Raw genomic sequence first — 21,739 nt, forward strand, 5'->3', positions numbered from 1 at the left:
TAAGTAAAAAAAGAAAGAGCATTGGGTTTAAAGTGAGACGTCATTTGCGGCAGCGTATCCCATACTACAAATTTGCCATTGTTTTACCTTACGTAATGAATCCTGTAACATCGCTGGATTTTCGTGTGGATTATTTTACTTCTATGAGTTTGCAATGCTTTCTGCATGCAGGTGGTTTTGTTTACAGAAGGTGTCAGGGTTTGTGATTTGAACTATAGATTCAAACTGTTTACATAGTAGATAGTCCTTTGCTGTGGATTTAAGAGCATGCAATGTTGATTGGTTAGTTATTGTTATGGGTAATTTATTCCAGGTTGAAACTGCATTTACCGAGAATGATGATTTGAAGGAGGCGGTACTGTAATGACATGTAAAAAGTTTGTTATGCCCTCGCGTGAAGTGTGAGTGTATTTGAGTGCCTATTTTAAGTTTTCTAAATAGATAATCTGGTTTACTTACTTTCAAAATTTTGTTCATGAAGGTGATATAGTGCAGATGCCTTCTTCTGTCCATTGTTAATATTTTCTTTGTGTTCAAATGAGGCAGGATACAATGTTCAAATCGTATACAAGAATTTTGCATCACCTGAATTTTCCTTTTATCTCTGACTGAGACCCCAGGACCATAAACTACATCACAGTAATCAAAGAGTGACCACAATAAGAGCTTAACGAGCTTCAGTTTAACTTTTTCTGTTAGATAATTTTGAGACCTATATAAATTTCTGAGAATGTAGAATGATTTTCTACACAGTCCATTGATGTGTTCTGTCCAAGTAAGAGAACTATCAATCACCAAACCCAGGTTTTTAGATGTTGTTTTATGCGGTATACACGTCCCACGTATCTTTAAGACTATGTCATTATACTTGTCGTTGACATAGGCTGTCAATTACAAGACGCAATGAATTTGTCCGGAAAAATAGGCATATATTAAATAGAATTATCGATTGCTTAAAATTCTGTGGTCGACATGAACTTGCTCTACGAGGACATAATGAAAGAGAACAATCTTTAAACAGAGGCATCTTCCCAGATTTATTATCCCTTCATAGAAGAGGGAAAACTAAAGAGGGAACTTCGTGTCCTTTATTGTAGTGAAGAGATGAGAGGGTACCTTTTCAGAAACAGTAAAAATGACAAACATAGTTTTAATAACTCCAGTGGCAATAGCTGAATCTGAACGATGTTTCAGCACATTGAAGCGTATTAAAAACTGCTTAAGAAATTAAATGGGACAAGACAGACCAAATGCCTTGGCACTTGCTTACAATAGAGAAAGAATACATTTCAAACATAGAGGACTTCAACGAAAAAGTAATAACAAAATTTGCTGAGCAGAAGAACAGGAGTCAACGTTCGTAGAAAGGTATGTTTCACAACAATACCTGTTTCTTTTGTAATCATGTGAATTGTCATTATATTTTAAATTCTTTAAAAAAATAAGTCCAGTTTTTGTAGTTTAGAAGAAGATAAATACCCGTTTTTTTTGTAATTCATGTAATTTGTCATTACTTTTTAAATTCTTTCAAAAAAGTAAGTCCAGTTTTGTAGTCTAGAAGAAAAAATACCTATTTTTTGTAATTCATGTGAATTGTCATTATATTTTAAATTCTTAAAATAAGCACCGTCCAAATTTGAGGCCACGAGACGCAACTGAGTATTCCTCGTCTGACGTTAGAACGAAATGTTGTGCGGTAAGGGATTCCCTTGAGAGAGAGAGAGAGAGAGAGAGAACTTATAACTGATAAAAATGTGTGTGATGCAACAAGAAGCAAGAATCGTGTGTGATAGTGGTGATAGCTTCTAAAGCATTGCATTTTCAAAAGCACTAATGCATTACTGTTTTTGAATTTGGGAAGAAATATTCAATATCCATTCAAGAAACAAATGAAAGACGCGGCAGCATGATGGGAAGTCGTTGGAGAACAACATCATCATACAACTTCCTTGCATACAACTGTTGAGTTGCAAATATCGTTAATGTTGTGGACAACTAGCTGTTGGTTGGACTAGAAGCGGAAGAAGATGATGATAAATGTCCATTGGTACGCAGAAGCTGGTCACGTTGAGCAATTTTTTTCCGAATGTACGCGCATTGTAGTGCCGACAACGATAAAAACGCATAAACTATAATATCTACAGATTACTGGTAATGAGAACTTCTTGTGGTTAAACTTAAAATTTAACCAATATTGTGAAATGCATGTAAATTGAAAGGAGTGAATGATTCAATAAATACTGCGTGAATATATAGAAGTAAATATTAATGGTAACAGTATGGTATAGGAAAAACACATTTCACTCGTTCATTTCGTCATTTTTAACATTCGTACTTACCTAGTATACATTGCGAAACATGGTTTAAAGTGGAATTTCGATTTTCTCACGAAAATAGCTTCAATTTTCCACGTATCGAGTAATTATTGTTCGTTCCTCCACACAATATGGCGGAGAAATCTTGACTAGCGTTGTCTATGAGCAGTGGGTTTGCAGTGTTGCAACCTTCACCGAAAAATACCTACTTTCGTGTGATTCGTTTTGTATTTTTTCCGGGTTCAAAAACCGCACGAACCATGCACGTGTAGCCCCACACACTATTCATGGATAGCCCCACAAACCATTCTAATAGCCCCACGAACAATGCATGGATAGCCCCACAAACCAATTATAAATAGCCCCACGAACCATGCACGCAAGGTTAGGTTCTGTGAGGTTATTCAAACATACTTAAAATTGTCATGTTCTGGCAAAACAATGGTGATTTTGGAAACACTGACCGGGGGTTACGTCATTGAATGCATGGAACATTTAGTTCACGTAGTCGAATGTAATGGAGGCAAGAGCTTTTGTGCATCGGAGAGACATTAATGTCGAAGAATACATGATTTACCGGCCGAATAAGTTGAACGAAGGGAGAAAACACTTCCACGAGCTTTCAAAATTCTACAGAAACTCAGTTCCGTAAGTAGTTTCTCCTGAAAATTTGAAGAAATGTGTTTTCCCTATACCATACTGTTACCTAGTTCGGAATATTCATTTTTACAGGAGAAACTACTTACGGAAATGAGTTTCTGCAAGCTTTCCAACATTCGTCGAGGTATTTTCTTTCATCGTGGAATATATTTGACCCGGAAATCATGTATTTTTCAAGAGAAATATCTCACCGACGCACAATTGCCATTGCCTTCGCTACGTGAACTGCATGCTGCGTACGTTTGATAACGTAAGTCCCTGTCAGTGTTTCCAATCCATTTTTTTTCACTATGCTTGCCTAACCTAACCTTATCGGAAATGGTTCTTGGGGCTATCCGTGAACGGTTTGTGGGGCTATCCGTCAGCTACCCGTGCATAATGTACAATTTCCACCGGTGACGAACATGATAATAGGTATTTTTCGGTGAAGAAGGTTGGAAACACTACATACCTACAAGATGAGTCAAGATGTGGCTGCCATAATGTGTGTTATGGAAGCGAACAAAGGAATAAAAAAAATCACTCTGTATGTTAAAAATTGTGTTTGTTTTCATGTAAAAAGCATAATGGTACCTTGAACTATGTTCCGCAATACACAATTGGTAAGTACGAACCATGCGAAAAACAAAATATCCGATATACTGAACTGGTACCATATTAATTTTGATCTTTAGAAAATTGGTGACAGTGTATAGGAGAAGCCCACAGCAAGAAACGTAAACTAAGCAAAGAATATTGTTTATGTGTCTGTGTACTGCATGACTCCTTGCTACTGGAATCTGAGCAAATGTAGAATATAGAGAGTATCTCCAATTTCATTAATATTTGGTATACTAAATAAATTTGGGCTTCTAATCACGAATCTGTTGTTAAAATGCGGGGGGTCACGTCTGGAAATCGTGAAAAAAGCCGATGATGTAAGTTGAGATTTTTTTTTATATAAAAAAAGCTGTATCACATTGTTTTACAAACAAAATTTTAAGTAAGCTTGCCTAACATAACCTAAGCGGAAATGGTTGGTGGGGCTATCTGTGGATGGTTCGTGGGGTTATCCGTCAATGTTTTGTGGGGCAACCCGTGCATGGTTCGTGCAGCTACCCGTTCATGTACTGATCAGAAGGCCAAAATTAGTTAATCTACCAAATAATAACTAAATTCAAGATACTTTCTTACCCTAACCTTACCGGAAAAAGTTTCGTCGGGATATCAATTAAATCTTTTTCCAATGAGCACATATTGTAACACAATATAAGTTTTGTAGCACTAGCTTCCTCACTGGCCAAGATGCCATTTTTCTAGAAGAACGCTCGAACACTGTTGCCAAACCTACCTCTAATCAAAGTCCGCATTCCACATGCTCTTCTACCTTGTCATTCTCACTGACCAAGCAGCAACTAATGCTCTGCAAGTAACGAAGGAACAGTGTGGCAATGCTGTAGACAGCCGAATGAATGCCGAACATCACTTGTTCATATCATCAAACGGTTGTTATGTTTATGTATGGAGAATGATTTGCGTAATGAAGAACGTAATTTTGCAATATGGACATAAATGTACAATTTTTACACATCACCCCCAAATCTTAAATCCAGATACGTTACCAGGACTGCATATTTAGCGAGTATAAGAAGTAGGAAAGGAATTGGAGATATTCTCTATATTGTGCAATCATACCCTGGAATCTGCTAGAATGTTTTTAAAAATTCAGACGAATGAGGATCTGCTATGGTTAATTGTATAATATGACATGGAAATCAAATGAAAGAACGTCATTGGAGACCAGTAGTAATCATCATATCCTGCTGTTCCTATCTTACAGATAGGTCAGAATAAAGGTCACATTCTCCTGTATTACCAGTATTCTTTTCCCCACCCATTATTCCTTCTTTCCAGTTTTTTTCCTCTAAATCTCTTCCTTTTAACCTTGGTAAGCTGAATTTCTTATACAATGAATTATGACTCTTTGCTACAGCAACTTGGATGAATCTATGCTCTAAATTATGGAGATAAGAAAAAAGCTCAAAGATCAAGGACGTTTCAACGTTTCTTTAGAAGATAATTGAGACTGAAAGTATGTGTTACTCCAACAACCAAACATTGAAAAATCAAAGAATATATTGAATATGAAGTTGTGTTTTTCCTGACAACTTTGTAATAATTAAAACCTATGTGGAGTTCATAAACATTCTGTGAAATAGACTAATTCAGTGTATAGGTAAGTGAAGAGCTCCATGCAGCATACACACTTGCCAAGGCAACTATTGTTGTTCCTTCGCCGCTCAGGAGTAGAACGAATGTGCCTATGCATTCTAGGCAGATAGAAAACTTTTTCAGAGAGAAGTGAACTATTTTATACATTTTGCGCTTGTAGATTTTAAATGTAATCCTTAGCAAATCATCTGTGTAGCCACATTCAGCTTATAAATAACAATACTAATAAGAACTTTTGTTTCTTTAGTGTTATTATTATTTTTTTAATTTACCGAACAGTCTCATGTTGCTGTTAAAAAACACAGACTTGAACTTCAATTTTAAAATAGTGTTTTCTGTTTTGTTTTGTAATTGACAATAGTGTGAACGATTTTTTCTCTTATGAAATTTTAGACTATTGATAACTGTTCTTTCCAGGAAATCTCTGTTGTGAAGCAACAATGGGTGGTGACGGAAGGAAGTTAATGAAGCAAGCTGCAATGCAGATTGGTGCAGGAGGATCGGCAGGTATTGTCAGTTATGCATGATGTAATTTTTACAGAGTGGCAATCTGTTTGGTTAATGTTGTTTTATTATTATTATTATTTATTTATTTATTTATTTAATTAATTAGAACCACCTCAGTGATTGAGTCCAAAACCTGGTTGAGTTTTGATCCCATCACTGGTGAAGTCCTCGGGTTTGAATCTTGGCCTGGGCTCGTGTGATCTTTGTGATTGGTTTCCTCTCATAGTCATTCATCCTCTTCATTGCAATCAGGCAAAACTGGCAGAGAAACAAAGTAAAATAATGCTGCAAAATATAAATTAATTGAACTAGAGAGATTTTTTCTTTAATTTACGATTGTTACAAGCAAGAAGATACTCTTTTAATGTAAGTTTTTGAGAGAAAATGCCTCCTTCATCAGATATTTATTTCTAATGTGATCCGTTACTTATGTAACATTGTTCAAATTACAATTGAATATCTGATGAAGGGAGCATGTGTTCTCTCCATAAATATGAGAAAGAAAAATATAAACAAGTAAAACAAAAATCCTACAATGCAAGCAGTACTAACATACAATGAAATCGAGAATTGTTTGATATTTACTCTTGAATTGACTCTTTGAATTTGTGGCTTGTATGCTAGCCATTAACATAAATGCTATGAGACAGCAGCTATTTTCCTCATCAATGTTATCTTTCTTGTTGTGAATTTTTAAAAATGTTATTAATTTTGTATGTGTAGGAAATACCTCTTGAAATATTTATTTTTCATTGCTATTAACATTATTTATGTTTACATAAAAGGACCATGTTTTCTTTGCATATTAACACGTTCTTTTCTTTAATATTTTTAATATTAGGGGATGAAAAAGAAAAGAGAATTTGCAAAAATTTGTTCTTGGTACTGAATTCCCATAAAGAGTGTGTGAAGAATCTGATTTAGTGTATGAATGTGTATTGTTGTTTTATATAAGCACAAATATTTAACAAAGCTGTTATAAATAGCATTGATTCATGTAAGTTGATTTTAATGTCTTGTTTCTTTGCTGTCAAGGTTTCGTTGAAGTGTGCATCATGCATCCATTGGATCTGGTGAAAACGAGGTTTCAGATTCAGACAAAAGCGACCATACCAGGTGATCCCAACTATTACACAGGGATTGGAGACTGCATGCGGAAGATGTATTCCAACGAAGGTTTCTTTGCTTTCTGGAAAGGAGTCCTCCCGCCAATCCTTGTGGAGACGCCAAAACGAGCAGTAAAGGTACTCACAGAAAAGCAACATTTGTGTTAAAGTTATCCAGCTATTTTTTGTGTTAAATTGCATTTAGTTTCTGAGTGACCTTGGAATTTTACTGACAAAATTCTCCCCCTCCCCTCTGTTGCTTGACATTTGCATTTTTTTTTCACTTTCCTGTGTGTTGTGTTTTTCCTGTGTGTTGTGTTTCTCACTGGAAACCAGGTGGCAAGTAATTTAGGTAGAACATTGTGGCTTGAGGGTATAATGCCCCTTGTTTCAGCAGAACACTTACCAATTTTTTCAACAGTATTCTTAGTATTCTTGATGGAATTGTTTTCGATAGTTTTTACTTTTATACTGGAAAGACAAGTCATTACCTGGTACCAAACACAATTGCTACACATTTTGCACTAAAAAAAGTTGTGCAAACTTAACAAATTGCACCGAATATTGGCATATTTCCAAATTAATGCAAGGTAAGTCTGAACTATGCTTACATTTATGTATGTATGTATGTATATGTGCTTTTTGGCTTGAATGTGCTAACCTTGAACATTGTACCTCCTACACTAGCATATACCTGCATGTAATGTAAAATTGTAGCCAATGCTTCACAGATCTTTGTTTTTGTTGTTTTATGTGTGTTTGTGGTTTGCCCTTAAACATTGCAGCATGTCTCACCCACACCTTGTGTTTGTTATTTTTAGAGGTCCATGCAAAGGGGGAAAGCTGTCTGTCTGACCGTCCATTCAGCCTCTTAGTATGCCTTGTACCTAAGGAATTACTATAGCTAAATTTGGTAGGTAAAAACAGCTTCTTCAAACTTAGCAAAGGGGCAGTTTAACGCATCATGAAATTATTAATGTGCCAGGAACTATAATAGGTAGAACTATGAAACACAATTGGTGGATGGGATTCCATGAAAGTAAAGGCAAAAGGAGTATTTCAGTTTGAACAATGTACGTGTACTTGATTTTTTTTTATTTTTATGTTAACCTTATTTATTGTGAATGTGTGCTATTAACAATCAATGCTAAGATTGCATGTGTTGAAAATTGCTTCTGTTCTACAGAGTGTCCACCGGTGATTTCCTTGAAAACAGAATCCTTTCATCTGCTAATGGGGAATCCAGCGTTTTGAAGCTGATCGTGTAGATAAAGTTTCCATGCCAATATTTGCCACAGTCACAGCTAACTGCCGAATACAAATTCATCTGTGAAGGACAAAGCAGCATTCTGTGTGGTTTTCAGAAACACGTTCTTGAGTTATAACATACTGAAAAGTTATGTGAAAATTGTGACTTAGCCAGGGATTGAACCTAAGCCTTGACATCCCATGTTAGTGCTCTACCGCTGCTACCAAGCCAGCTTCTGGCCTCCGCAAAACTTAGATCTCTAGGTAAGGCAACGGGAGTGTGGTGCTGATAACATCACCTGCACAAATATCCTAGATCGCAAATATGTGGGGTCCTTTGATCACATCTGCCTTCATGTCGTAGTGCAATGAGGGCAAGATCTCTATCTCCTTGTTGCTATTGGTGGTGAACACTAATGCCATCTACCTGCAATTGAGAGAACTAATTCATCTGGACTATCTACATGAAATAGCGTATGGCACACAGGGGATATTACTATACCTTACTGAAAAGATGCGTTTACTATGGAAAGCCAAAGACGAAGGTTCGATTCCTGGTTGAACCTCAATTTTCAGTAAGTTTATATTATATCCTCTGCATGACAGATTATTTCATAGAAGCTAGCACACAAGATTGTAGCTGTTTGTGCCCTTGTAATTCTCATTTTGGATAACCTCAAATGTTTAGCTGTCAGCTTGCAAAGCACAATAGTGGGAGATTCTGCTTCTGAAAACTTCACATTGTACTCTATCAGAAACAGCAATTGAAATGAATAGCTACCGCAATGCTCCTAACTATACAACACTATGTCAGAAACTATAGGACTGTACCACCCATAAAATTTAAACAAATGTGTTGTTTCACATTAACCCCTTGCGATGGTCTGTTTTCCAGCCAACCACTCTTGAACACCTTGTATATTGATAGAATTTACAAAATGCATGCATGTAAGAAAAGAAAAACATGTGTTTTATTTTAAACTGTGTAATGCAGCTCTTGTACACACAGTAGATGGCATTGTTCTGTAATACTGTAGGTTAGTATTTTTCAGATAACTTCCCACAGTGAATGGTAATTTAATTAATTCTCACCAACAACAGTGTAGTATTGTATTCCTTAGAAGCACTTTTGTATTAGAGCGGTTCAGAGCTAGTGTTGTACTGAGCAAGGGATGGTTTTGCCTGCTTTCACTGATCTGTCTGCTTTCACTGATCTGTCTGCAATTGTTGTGATTAGTTAACCTTGCAATTGTAGTTAACCCAATTAATGAAAGCTTTGTCATAGTGTTATTTTTTAAAAAAACTTTAAAGTTTCAACATGTACTACTATGTTATTCTGCAGGAGATTGTTAATATGAATTGCAATCAATATTTTTTCATTCTTTTTTGTTTCAGAATTCCTTTTTTTATTTTTTAAACTGTTACTGTATTATGAGACATTTCATGCCATGTTGTTGACATGTACAAAGGTAAACATTACTGCCAAATTTTTAACATTATATTAATTTATTTCAGCAGTTAGACATGTTGAGTGTATTTTGCATACTTTCCTATTGAATCATTGAACGAATTATGTATTTATGAATAAACATCCTTGCTTTTGATCAGTATCATGGATTACATACAAAGCAAGTTTTGAATTATTAGGATGTTTCTACCAGTGTCCATGTGTTGCCATCAGCTTCCCTTGTGTAGGAATCCACATTCTTTAAAAAAATCTTTAAAATTCATGTTTGTTTCTGACACTTTCTTAATCAAATGTCGTAATTCATAAATATATTGATGTATTGAACTGCACATTCATCAGGTACAGATATATTCTTCTTTGAACGAAGCTTAAGACACAGATTATGTTGAGTATTTTCACAACAGATAAATTACCCTTTGCAAAGGTGAGAGTGCTATATGGGAGCCTCTTATGTTTTGTTATTACAATATACACATATGTAATGTATTATTATTAGAATATAAATATGCATAAAATAGGTGGAAATATTAGCTGAAGCATAAGCATGAAATTATCTCATTATATTTTTTCATGTGTGAGATTGGCAATGTAGCCAGTATCTTAAGATAGTATTTGTGTCAGATATGCTAGCAGACGTACTAAAAAGACTAACTATAAGTGTTGTTCTAAAGGTGGACAGATTTTGCTATTTTGGTCTTTCAGTTCTTTTGTTTCAATTCTTTTATTTGCACCAACTGCTGTATTATTAGAAATATGTAGTCTTGTTTAATTTCACAATTTCTCTTTTTTCTAGTTTTTCACTTTTGAGCAGTACAAGAAGTTCTTCCTGTTTGGCGCACCTTCACCAACTCCATTGGTGGGTATCCAAGTTATTTCAGTACCTAAGAATTGAATTATAATATTTTCCAAAATATAAAATGTACGTACTGAATGTTCCATATGCATACATTGGACTGTACACACACAACAAATTGAAGTTCTGCTTATTTTTAATAGTTTTTCTATATTTAGATTTGCAAGGAACAATACACCTTGGAAACATATGTGAATTGTTCAAGTTCTGTTATGGTCTAAAAATTGTGTGGATTCATCTGTACTAAAATTATTTGACATAAAAAAATTCTGCAATAACTTGATTATTGCATAAGCATATATTTTAAACATACTTTAGTGAAACTATTCTTGATTGCAATTGTGATCGTTGAGAGTACATAGATTTTATGGGGCAACATTAACATGTTATTAAAAACTTCTTGTTGTTTGTCCTGAACAACACTTGATATCTCATGTTTGTTTTCTTTTTTAGTTTATGTATGTATGTATGGATGCATGACATATTTGAATTTAAGTGCTTTACCAGTATTGTAGGTTTGTCAAAAATTGTTTCTTTTTAAAGATATTGACTTGAATGTTAAGGTGTAGACTTTTCGAATATGAGGAGATACAAAGGAGAACTGTTTGTTGTTGAAGGTTGATGATTGATTCATTCTTGGTGGAACAGAAAGGACTTTAACTTGTACTGGGAAATATTTTATTGTAATATTTGTAGTGTGATCAGGGGACAGATAAGAAAGTTATGCATGTCTTTATAATTTGCCAGATTGCATCCTGATATTTGAAATATCCTTATCCTTATTTACTACTTTTACGAGCTATTGTTCATAACACTTTTTTTTTCTTCTTTCTTCATGAAACAAGCTGGCCATTATAGATTTCGACCCACTGAGCTTGAATCTGCTGATTTTGCTAGCACCCTCAGATTTTGAAATGATTACTGTTGAAATACAGTAATTACTAGAGGCACATATTTTTGGTAAATAAAAAAGCAAAATTTCGGTATAAAAACTGGGTCAATTTCGGGTTCAAAAGCGGTAAATAAAATAAAATATCGGTGTTATAGCGGTGAAAAATTGGATCAAAAGTGGTATATAAAAAGACATTTTGGTTTAAAAATTGTGAATATAATCCTAAATTTGATTTAAAAACTACACTTATTCCACAGAATTAACATTTCACTTCTAATAGCCCATTTATGTAGTTATCCGAGTATTAAGTTTATTTCTGTGTAAAGGAGTCAATTTTTGTTTCTCCAATATTAACAGCAGAATTAATCAATTTTCCGGGAATTGCATAACTCTCAGGATAATTCAGACCTCAGAAGGTGCCGCGTCGGTGAATAAACCCTAAATTTCGTTTTTGAGTTAATTTCGCTTTTTGCAGTTCATTTCGCATTATTTCGTGACAAAACATGGTCACAAAATGCATCTCACACCTTTCAAAAACATGAAAAATTAACACTACAATGTGTTTTTTCAAATTTCGTTTTTTCGTCAAAAACGAAATATGCATGCCCCTAGTAATTACACACATCAATTGTGATAATGATCAAAGTATAACATGGAGCAAAATTGTTTTCAATACACAGCAGAATAATGCAGTCAAAATTGAAGGAATGAAATATATTAAAATGGAAAAAATCGTATATTATAATATTTAATCTGCTATTTGATCTGATAGTCACACTGCTACTTGACAAGTTCCCAAAGCTCCATAAATGTGATCACTCTAAGAGATCGCAGATGGCAACACTGATACATCATAAACTGAGTTTACAAGTTCTCATTTCCCTTTTTCTTAAATGCATGAATAACTTTAATATTTTAAAAATGTAAGTAGTTTATTTCTTGCTCTGAGGAGAAATCATGTTGCACACCAATGTTTGTTCCACCCAAAATAAAAGTGTTGTCTCTAAAAGTTTAGAATAATTCATAAATGGCACATTTTTCCAGATTTCAAAGTTCTTAGGACAGTGGCGTCGTGTGGAGTAAATCCTTGGGTGTTCACAGCCAGCCTAAAATCGAGAAAATGTACACCCCATACCCAAGACAAACACACAGAGAAATCAGTTATTTATCACCATTGCAGGGAAGAGAACAGTGATACAAAAGGTGAAAATTTAGCCAAGAAGCAAAGCTAAGATTTATTTTCTTTTTTCTTCCAGTGCCTTTGCCAAATGTTGAAGAAAAGCAACATAAAAGTACGAATATAACAGCGCGTGTTTTATCGAGGATACAAACCTGGGACCTGGTATTTGTAGTGCATTGCCAGAATGCTTAGCGAAAATATATTTACAAAATTCAGGCCAATTTTAATTTATTGCAAATTATTGTGTCTGCTTAACAACACCCCCTCCCCCCTTCGCCCGTGAAGACTCCCTCAAATACATGGAAAAATTACATTGTAAAAGTTATTTTGCAAATTTGGTTCGGATCCCACTTTAAACTGTAGGTCCAGTCCAGATTAGCCTTCCTGTGCATAAAGTGGACTTAAAACAACAAATAAATCAATCAATCTTTTGCAAATTTGAATTATTGAAATTCCTTTCTTTTCTCCTCGCCGAACTCCGTGGCAGAGTGGTTAGCACAGAGTCCTACAACGCTAGGGGTACAGGGTTCGAATCTGAACCAGGGCATGGATATTCTTTGTCAATGTCCCTTCATCAGTTTCATCATGTCATTACCAATCCTCATCTTGGCGATTAGCCAAAAGTGGTTGAAAAGCAAAGTAAAGTAAACCAAACCAATAAACAATTACTTTTCTCTTTATTTTAGTTTTGGAAATTCCTTTTCTTGCTCCTAGGAATTTATCACCGCTCTCATTTTAGCTAATCATGATACTGTCGAATATGTGATTTTTTTAAATAGCTATTTGTAATTTCACAGCAGCTTTCCTATATTTCATTCGTAAGTCTCTGGCAATGCTCAAATTTCATGATGAGACAGCCACAGGCTGAACCTCGCCATTCAATAAAGAAAATTTGAAATGCAACTCGCGATACTTAAAAATTATTGTATTAAAGCTTATCTGTAGGAGTTTATAACAATTATAATTTATTTTCCAAAAATGTAACTGGTAATTTCCATTCTCGTTTTACATGTGTACCAAGATAAATATTATTATTTGTTAACAGTGTCTTCACCTTCTTTCGTTTTGACTCATCTACATTATCTAAGCAACACATTTTAACTATCGATGTAAGTGTAAATCTGCTCATTTTGGTAATGTAGTGTTTTAGAACCTTCGGTATGCAAGGTTTTGGGTGCGTGACAACTATTTTCAATGGAGTTGAGGAGGTTTGCGGCCTTAATTTTGGTGAAATGTATTGGAAAAGAAAGATATTAGGCTAAAACAACGAAAATCTTAGGAATTAGTATAACAATGCAAACATTGCTTGCATTATATCTTAACAACTGCTTACTTTTCCCCAATATAGAAGCTAAATGAAACTAAAAATAAAATACTTTATCCCTCCGCCACTATCAACATTCTCCGAACAGCTACTGCTGTTGACAGTGTTCTCTCAGAAGGCGCACGTGCTCCTATTTTCAGTTTTTTCCCTTGGGCTCTCGGCTCCTTCGGTAGAGCTGCAACACAGGAAGAATACAGCAGAGGGAGCTCACAGCGCCAGATGTGCCCCGGGCTCTCGCTGCTTAACCTGGTGAGCTTTTCTTGTCAACAGTCGGGGAAATTGGGAAATTTGAAGCATTGTGAAGACTTTATGAATGAAAAAAAGCTGCTTTGTAAAATAAGTATATTGAAATGTAGTATTTTATTGTGCAGAAAAGAAAACAAATTGAAAATTTTCCATTTTTGGTTGGGGGTTCATGTGCACCGTGAACCCCCTTCAGGCGACACCTCTGTCTTAGAATACTTTCAGGTCTACAGACTGCTTTCGTGAAATACTGTTTCAGATTTACAATAGGTTTCCAAAGTGAGGACAAAGTTTCAGCAGATTTGTTGGTGGACCCACAAAATAAGATCCACATTTTGACTCGGGTGAAATGCTAGACTTCTTTCATAAACCAGTTCAAATTTCTTGGAAACATACCAGCAGACAGTCATGAGATCTTGGGGACAAAATTTTTCTTCCCCAACCATCTGGGGCATGTTAGTGGTGAGCACCACACCGTCACCTCATGGGTTACCATGAGCAATGGAAGCATTGTATGCCATCAGACTGCGCTGAATATTGATTCGAGACACTTCAGACAGCACGAAAATGAAATGTCAGAGATTGTATATTGCAGTATTTTTTTTCTACTGTCCCAAGTGTAATAGACATATTTCAACCAAGGTTATTTTAAAATCTGAGGCGCTCACAAAATTTAATGTCACATTCAAATTACCAGCTTGAAGAGGGGAACCCTATTTTTTAGTAAAGAACAATTTTTGAACCGTAAGTTTGTTCTTCAATGTGATATACTTTTTTTCCATATCTTTGTCAATATTCTGTTTGCATTAATAACTGATAGGAAAGGTTTTCTTGCAATCGTGAAGACCTTCTCTATGGCTGGACTGGGAGCAGGTGTGACGGAAGCTGTCCTCGTGAATCCATTTGAAGTGGTGAAGGTGACCTTGCAGTCGAACAGATCTCAGTTGAAGGAAATCCCGTCTACGTGGGCTGTAACTAGACACATCATTTCTACACAGGTGAGATCTCTTCCATTATATAAAAAGCTCTGTTTTAAGTGATAAGTAAATAAATAATGGATAACATTTGGTTCACCTAAATGATTTTGAAAATTGTTTGCAATTTGATTTTTTTTTACATGAGGATTTACGAAAGAGGTAACTATCATATATCATCACCAGGAGGTAAGCGCAAGAAAGTATAACTGGCACAGACATGTTACATGTGAAAGTTTGATCTAAGTCACACTCAGTGATTCAAATTAGTGAACTTTGTTCACTTCAGTTAAGGCTGAGATGTGTTACACCCACACCTAATGCAGTAAGGCGATGTTTAAAATGTTAAATGTAAAAGCAATATTTTTTAATTTATGTTGTCAATTCTAGTATGATGCATTTCACTAATTCAGTCGAGTGGTTGTTGACTATCCTGAAAGTTTCTTTCTGGTTCCTAGGTTAAGTAGTTGTTTAATGAGATGATGATGAAAACTGATTCAAATGTATGATTTCTATAGTGTAATGGAAGAAAAATTTTTGAGATCAATATCATTCTTTCCTGATTCTGTGTTTTCGTTGTATGTATAAACGATATGCAGCTAATATCAATAGAAGTTATATTCAGGGTAGTGTGGATGTTTATGATATTTCATCCAATATCCTAAGGTTTATCCCACATCTGAGGTGGTCTCGGAGTAGGCTGATAATGCCTCCATGTTGTCATGATAGGAGTGAATGTAAATTATTAACAGTGATTAAAACAGGGAAACGTAACAGATGGTATGTATTTTTTTTCAGGGCATAGGATTGAGAGGGTTAAACAAAGGAGTGACTGCAACAATAGCAAGGAATGGTGTGTTTAACATGGTTTACTTTGGTTTCTACCACTCTGTCAAAGGATATCTGCCCGAGGCAGAGGTAAGCCATTATAGAGATAGTGAAGGTTTAGACTCAGCTGGAAAGCTCGGTACATTATGAAGTGTTCTTATGTCTTGCACAATGTAACAGATTCTTCGTGAATTTTAATGGAAAGAAACATTAAATAATTTCCTCACAAGTAGCTAAGATGATAATGCATGGAGTGCCTGCAAAAGAGAAGTACACCGAAAGCAGTTTTATTGTCAAAAATTGGTGAAGCATATAAGCTTGACTTAGATCTCTGGCATGCTGTGCCTGACCTACCCTGACTGTTTATATAGAGGAATGACATAGTGTGCCACAGACCCTGTTTATAGTCCTGATCCGGCCTGCAATTTTTGCTAAAATTATGCATTATATCATCTTGTGTGTGTTCATTAGGAAATTTTGTGCACATGTGTAATTGTATGGAAATTGGTAGCAAAGGAAATCGATATATTGCTTATGAAAATGACAGTCATGCCATTGTTCTGCCTAATTATGTGAGACATCAAATTATAGTAAAGAATGAAAATAAATGTGTGATGGTATAAAAACTTTACATTATTGTTCATAATATTTAAAGGGAACAGCAATGCAGTGTATTCTTAAATTCTTAGCAAATTGATTTTTGAATTCCTTATTTTGTTTCCCACTGACTACAAAGACCTTTCTTGTAGCATTTCCATTTTAGACAAGCATGTTTGTAACTATTATTAAAATAGTATTAGATAAATGTAATATTTTTTATAATATTTCAAATAATGCTATCCCCTCTTGCAGGATCCGTTAATGGAATTCTTTAGGAAAGTTGGCATAGGCTTTGTCTCTGGAACGCTTGCCTCCTGCATCAACATCCCTTTTGATGTTGCAAAAAGTAGAATCCAGGGTCCACAGCCAGTTCCTGGTGAAATCAAATACCGGACGACAACGGGATCCCTTATGATTGTGTACAGAGAAGAAGGGTAAGTGTTGCATCTACTGTCGGGTGCTGTGATTGCAACTTTATTTTGTTGTTCTTGTAGTAGAAAGTAATGAGAAGAGATGGGACAGGTTGCTCTGTACTTTGTCAGTATCGGTCAATACATATTGGAGTATTAGTAAAATTACTTGACATTTCCAAAGATAACCTGAAATCAAGTGTGCAAATTCTGATGTTGCTTTTATGTAGGGAAGAACTGATAGGATGCTGTTAAAAGCAGGGGCGCCGACTTGTCAAAATTATTGGGGGGGCTCTGATCACTGAAATAAATGAATGAATAACTCACACCCTCCCTTTTTTAAAAATAAAAATTACGTCTTCGTATAGGTTTTGAAGCAGCTATTACTGTGCGTCCATTTCGATCTGCAGCCAAGAGATCGGGAGAAGCGTGGCGGGCGGCGCTGACGGAGATGCCGACATTTGCGGCCTGTAATGCCCGCTTATTTTTATAGACATATGCAGACATTTATATAAATATTGCAAAACGAGCACTAACCTGTGTTATAACACGCAAAAGTTCTTCTGTAATTCATCCAAGTTCTGCTCTTATATACACAAATAAATACGCTATAGAAACGATGTTAAGAGCCACAGATAATAAAGCATTTTAATCATAGTTTTGACCAGTAACGTCCTGTTTAAGTTTATATCCTTGAAAGTGTTTTGTGGCCATGGGAATCGTTTGGAGGTTTCGAATGTGCAACACTGTATCAGGATTACACTGCAGACGAAACCGATAAAAGTGAATGGTTTTCGTGAGCTTCCTTGCAATCCGAAATATCCGAGCTCGAGTTTTTTGTTCCTTCGCGACTAGATGAAGACAGAGTTGTAAATATAGTGGCGAGCAATGTAAACCAAGAACGTGTTAATTTCGTACTGTGCGCAAGAGTGTTATTCTTGGTTACTTGCAGTTACTTGTTTGTGTTATTGTAGTGTGTATGTGTGACGTGTCAGTGAGACGATTGGAATGCCAGCCGCAAGATTCACGTTAGAACAAAGATTTTTTATGTATGACACGTACGTGAAAACAAACTCGTGTCGAGACGTGTGTAGGTAATTTGTACAGAAATTCCCATGCGTTTCAACTCCACACAGAGATACGGTTAGACATCTTGTCCTTAAATTACGAGAAACTGTATCGTTAAATTTTAAAACACCTAAGCAAAAACGACGGATTCTAACCAAAGCAAAACTCGATGATATTGGTGCAGCGTTAGAACGTTCTCCAAACAAACCTCTACGCCGTGTTTCACAAGAGGTGGGCGTGTCAAAATCATCGGCACATACAGTCACTAAGCTACTAAAATTAAAACCATACTCTTATAACACAGGTTAGTGCTCGTTTTGCAATATTTATATAAATGTCTGCATATGTCCATAAAAATAAGCGGGCATTTCAGGCCGCTAATGTCGGCATCTCCATCAGCGCCGCCCGCCACGCTTCTCCCAATCTCTCGGCTGCAGATCGAAATGGACGCACGGTATATTCCTCATGCAAATGAAATGTAACATGAAACATGTGTGTCTGCTCATTTGTTTTTTAGATAACAATTAACATTTTTATTTAAAAGTAGGCTATGTATTTACATTAAGAGGCCAACATAACAGTTTTATGCCGGCCTCTGTAGCCGAGATTGTTGGGTGGTCGGCTCAACTTGCTTTGATCCGGAGGTCTCGGGTTCGAGTCCCGGAGAGGGCATCGGTGTGTTTTAATGTCCGCAACAGACTTGTAAAGAAAGGACATGTAACGGGTGCAAAGAACCTTAGTGTTGACGTACCCATAAAAATATCGAATATTTACAATATTTAACAGTTTTATTTAATTATTTACATAAATGCTAACACAAATCACAGGCAAATAGTTTTACTTTCTTGTTCTTGGTACAATATTTTACTTTTTAAATTTAATTTTGCAATAATAAATAAACACACAGCACGCCGTGCTTTAGCAATAATGCCTTTGATCATAGCCGTTCCCGCTTTCGCAATACAGACTTTTCATAAGCTTTCCTTGCGTACTTTACTGTAAGCCAGTGTTAAATAAACTCAAAGACTTTAGAATTATTTTCCCCTTATTCTTTGGACTAGAGGAAGAGATTTCGAGGATAACTAAATATCGTACATATCAATATTGCCTGAAAGTCGTGTTTACGACCTCAAATTGTTCAGAATTCACTAAACAACATACTAGTATAATTGTCATATCACCTCGTTATTTTGAAACTCTTTTTAGTAAAAATGTTAACAATACTCATAATTATATACTTAGTATATAGTAATAAGTCATGAGTTTTGCTGTCTCCGTTCATAGCCCCCCCCCCCCCAAAGTTGATGGTTTAGCGGTCTCAGCCCCCCAAATTTGATAGTCTAGAACATTTCAAATGTGTATTTAAAGTGAAGTTCATGTTGCACAATTCAGAGTACAGAGTAAACTTTACAAGAGAAGCAAAATAATACATTAGATCCTCTTAAGCAAAATTATTTGAGGTGCTCTGCCCCCACGTCATTAACATTGGGGGGGCTTGAGCCCCACCAAGCCCCATGGAGTCGGCGCCTATGGTTAAAAGTGGTTACAAAATTTACTGCACCAATATTTTGTTGATCCAATATAAAATTGCAAATGTTTCTTGAGGAATCTGAATGTTTCATTCACATATTTTATTAATTTATGCAACCAGGTGACTACAATGGGTTTCTCCTCAGAACAAAGAACCTTCATTTTGACATTTACCTTACAAAACTGGAGTATATGAATTAGAGATGAATTAATTAGTTGTTAGTACAGGTCAAAATAGATATATTGGCATATCGGTTTGTCACTAGGATTATCAGTAATTTTACTGACCTGATATATCTATAAATAGCCCATAATTTAGGGCAAAAATTTGTCATATGTGCTGTTTTTGTAAAGTAAATGTGTAAATATGCAGTTGCTTTGAAGTCAGTACAGAATCCATTTCAATCATCTAGTTACATACATTAATTAAGCACGTAAACGAACCATTCATATTCTTCAATTTAATATTTGATCGGTAGAATTTTGGTTATTGTTATTGGTAAATTTTATGTCACTACTTTATTGGTATTTAAAATTTCATATTGGCCCAGCACTAATTCTTAATACTGTAAATGTAAATTCAAAATATTGACACTAGTGCACAAGGTTAAGACACATTCTTATTTCTATTCATGGCACAAACGTGTTTCAAATTCACTTCTTTGTATAAAATAATAGCAGTTGCACATTGTTTGTGAGAAAGTTGCACGTAACAATGATCCGAGTTTGAAAATTATACATGTATTTGAAGTAAAATTGATACACCTTACAAGGATACTGGACAGGAATATGTTTATTCATCATTAAGCATTACAGTAATGCAGTAGACAATTGAATTCAGACTGGTGGCCCGTGAAACAGGGAGTGGCTACTTCAAGTTAACATCCAGGTTTTGCAGGCAAAAAGTACAAAATATGGAGGATAAAAATTTGCCGACTCACTGTCACCACTGTAAGCACCCGTTTGTGAATAGTATTATTGAGTCACCAAAGTGAGTGTTCCCCCCTTTTTCTCAGCCAGTCTTTATTATTCACATAGGACACTGGTGTATCATTATAGTTGAAGCAGTTTGGCCATCGTTAGTCACATCACAAGAAATTATATCTGTTCATAACTGACAGTATGAATATTTTATTTTTCAGGTGGCGAGCTCTGTACAAAGGTCTTCTGCCCAAAGTTCTCCGACTGGGTCCTGGTGGTGCAATTATGTTGGTAGTCTACGACTACATGTATCACTTCCTGTCGGAAAAGTTTCCTGATTAACGCTGAACAATTTTTTTCGTTTCTGTTTTTAAAATGTAACATCATGCTAACGACGAATAGAGCCAGTGGTAACTAAAACTGGGTTGCTTTGCGCAATCTCTGACAAAGGTGAAATAATAGATAACAGAAGAGCACGTGAATTCTGTTTTAGTTCTCCATACTAATTCTTCTAATGGTTGTGGTTTTTTATGACTGAATTAAAAAGTAACTGGTGAATGCAAGTGAATAGCTTTGTCAAGACTTTTTTTTCCAGATGAATGATGGGATATAGTGCCTTTGCCTAAGGCAATCATAATTAAATCTAAGGTCTTTCTAACATGCCATTTAATCACTCAACTGAAGGGTGCTACAACTTTTTTCGTAAAGGGTTTTCTTTTCTATGATGTAACCTTTGATAAGCTATGATATTTGTGTAAATACTGTATAGACATTTGTTACTGCAAATTTCTGCAGCTCTGACATAGCTAGAAATAACATAGTTTTGCTTTCCTTAAACATTGCTCTAACATATGGCTTGTGGGAAGAATAGGTTGTTAAGAAACTGTGTTATGGTTATAACAATGTTTTCTTGCTTCTATAATTTTTATTATTGTTACTATCTCAGAAGGGAAATATGTTTATAAAATACAAACAGTAAAAAATTTATGTTGAACTTGTAAATTTCATCCCAAGATTATTTTGTTACAATATTATGTTTTGCATTCTATACACAAAGTATCCAGTTACACTTTATGTGTACACTCCTGTTCAAATAAGACACATGTTGTGCCACTTTTCTTTTGAATATGAGTGTAGAAAGCAGTGTTGAAGATGGTGAATTTGGAAGAATTTGTTTTACATCTTTACAGATGTTTTTTTTAATGTAAATCAACTTGTAACATTTATTGTACACAAAACTATTATACATATTGTATAAAATTGTATATATATAAATATAATTTTTTAAACAAGAAAACAGTTATGTCGTCTTGATTTCTGATTCTTCCTTTTCATACCTTCTAGAATGGGCATTGCACCTACACTTCCATTACCAAACTTGAAAAAAAGAAGAAAAGACAG

At 35.3% G+C, this 21,739-nt stretch overlaps 1 protein-coding gene across 3 annotated transcripts; it reads left to right on the forward strand.

The window, feature by feature from the left end:
• The first annotated feature begins 2,009 nt into the window (after positions 1-2,009).
• LOC145978554 (mitochondrial 2-oxodicarboxylate carrier) lies at positions 2,010-21,637 on the forward strand. 3 transcript variants are annotated; one of them, XM_083111242.1, is made up of 8 exons: positions 2,010-2,047; positions 5,604-5,693; positions 6,729-6,937; positions 10,309-10,371; positions 14,853-15,005; positions 15,780-15,899; positions 16,662-16,843; positions 20,560-21,637. In XM_083111242.1, exons 1-8 carry the CDS (start codon positions 2,038-2,040, stop codon positions 20,678-20,680), a joined length of 948 nt encoding a protein of 315 aa, XP_082967368.1. In that variant the 5' UTR covers positions 2,010-2,037; the 3' UTR covers positions 20,681-21,637. The 3 variants fall into 3 exon arrangements, with proteins under 3 accessions (XP_082967368.1, XP_082967369.1, XP_082967370.1); XM_083111243.1 differs by having other exon boundaries at positions 2,033-2,151; XM_083111244.1 differs by lacking the exon at positions 2,010-2,047 and adding an exon at positions 5,041-5,190.
• The last annotated feature ends 102 nt before the right edge of the window (positions 21,638-21,739 follow it).

Source organism: Lepisma saccharinum, chromosome 25 (assembly GCF_977018435.1).
Source record: "Lepisma saccharinum chromosome 25, izLepSacc3.1, whole genome shotgun sequence".
Taxonomy (NCBI): Eukaryota; Metazoa; Arthropoda; class Insecta; order Zygentoma; family Lepismatidae; genus Lepisma; species Lepisma saccharinum.

What these genes read in the sequence shown, in the direction of transcription:
- LOC145978554 (XM_083111242.1), top strand. An exon ending in CGCCAAAACGAGCAGTAAAG is followed by an intron (nt 6,938 to 10,308) that starts GTACTCACAGAA and finishes TCTTTTTTCTAG; the next exon opens with TTTTTCACTTTTGAGCAGTA. An exon ending in GATATCTGCCCGAGGCAGAG is followed by an intron (nt 15,900 to 16,661) that starts GTAAGCCATTAT and finishes CCCCTCTTGCAG; the next exon opens with GATCCGTTAATGGAATTCTT.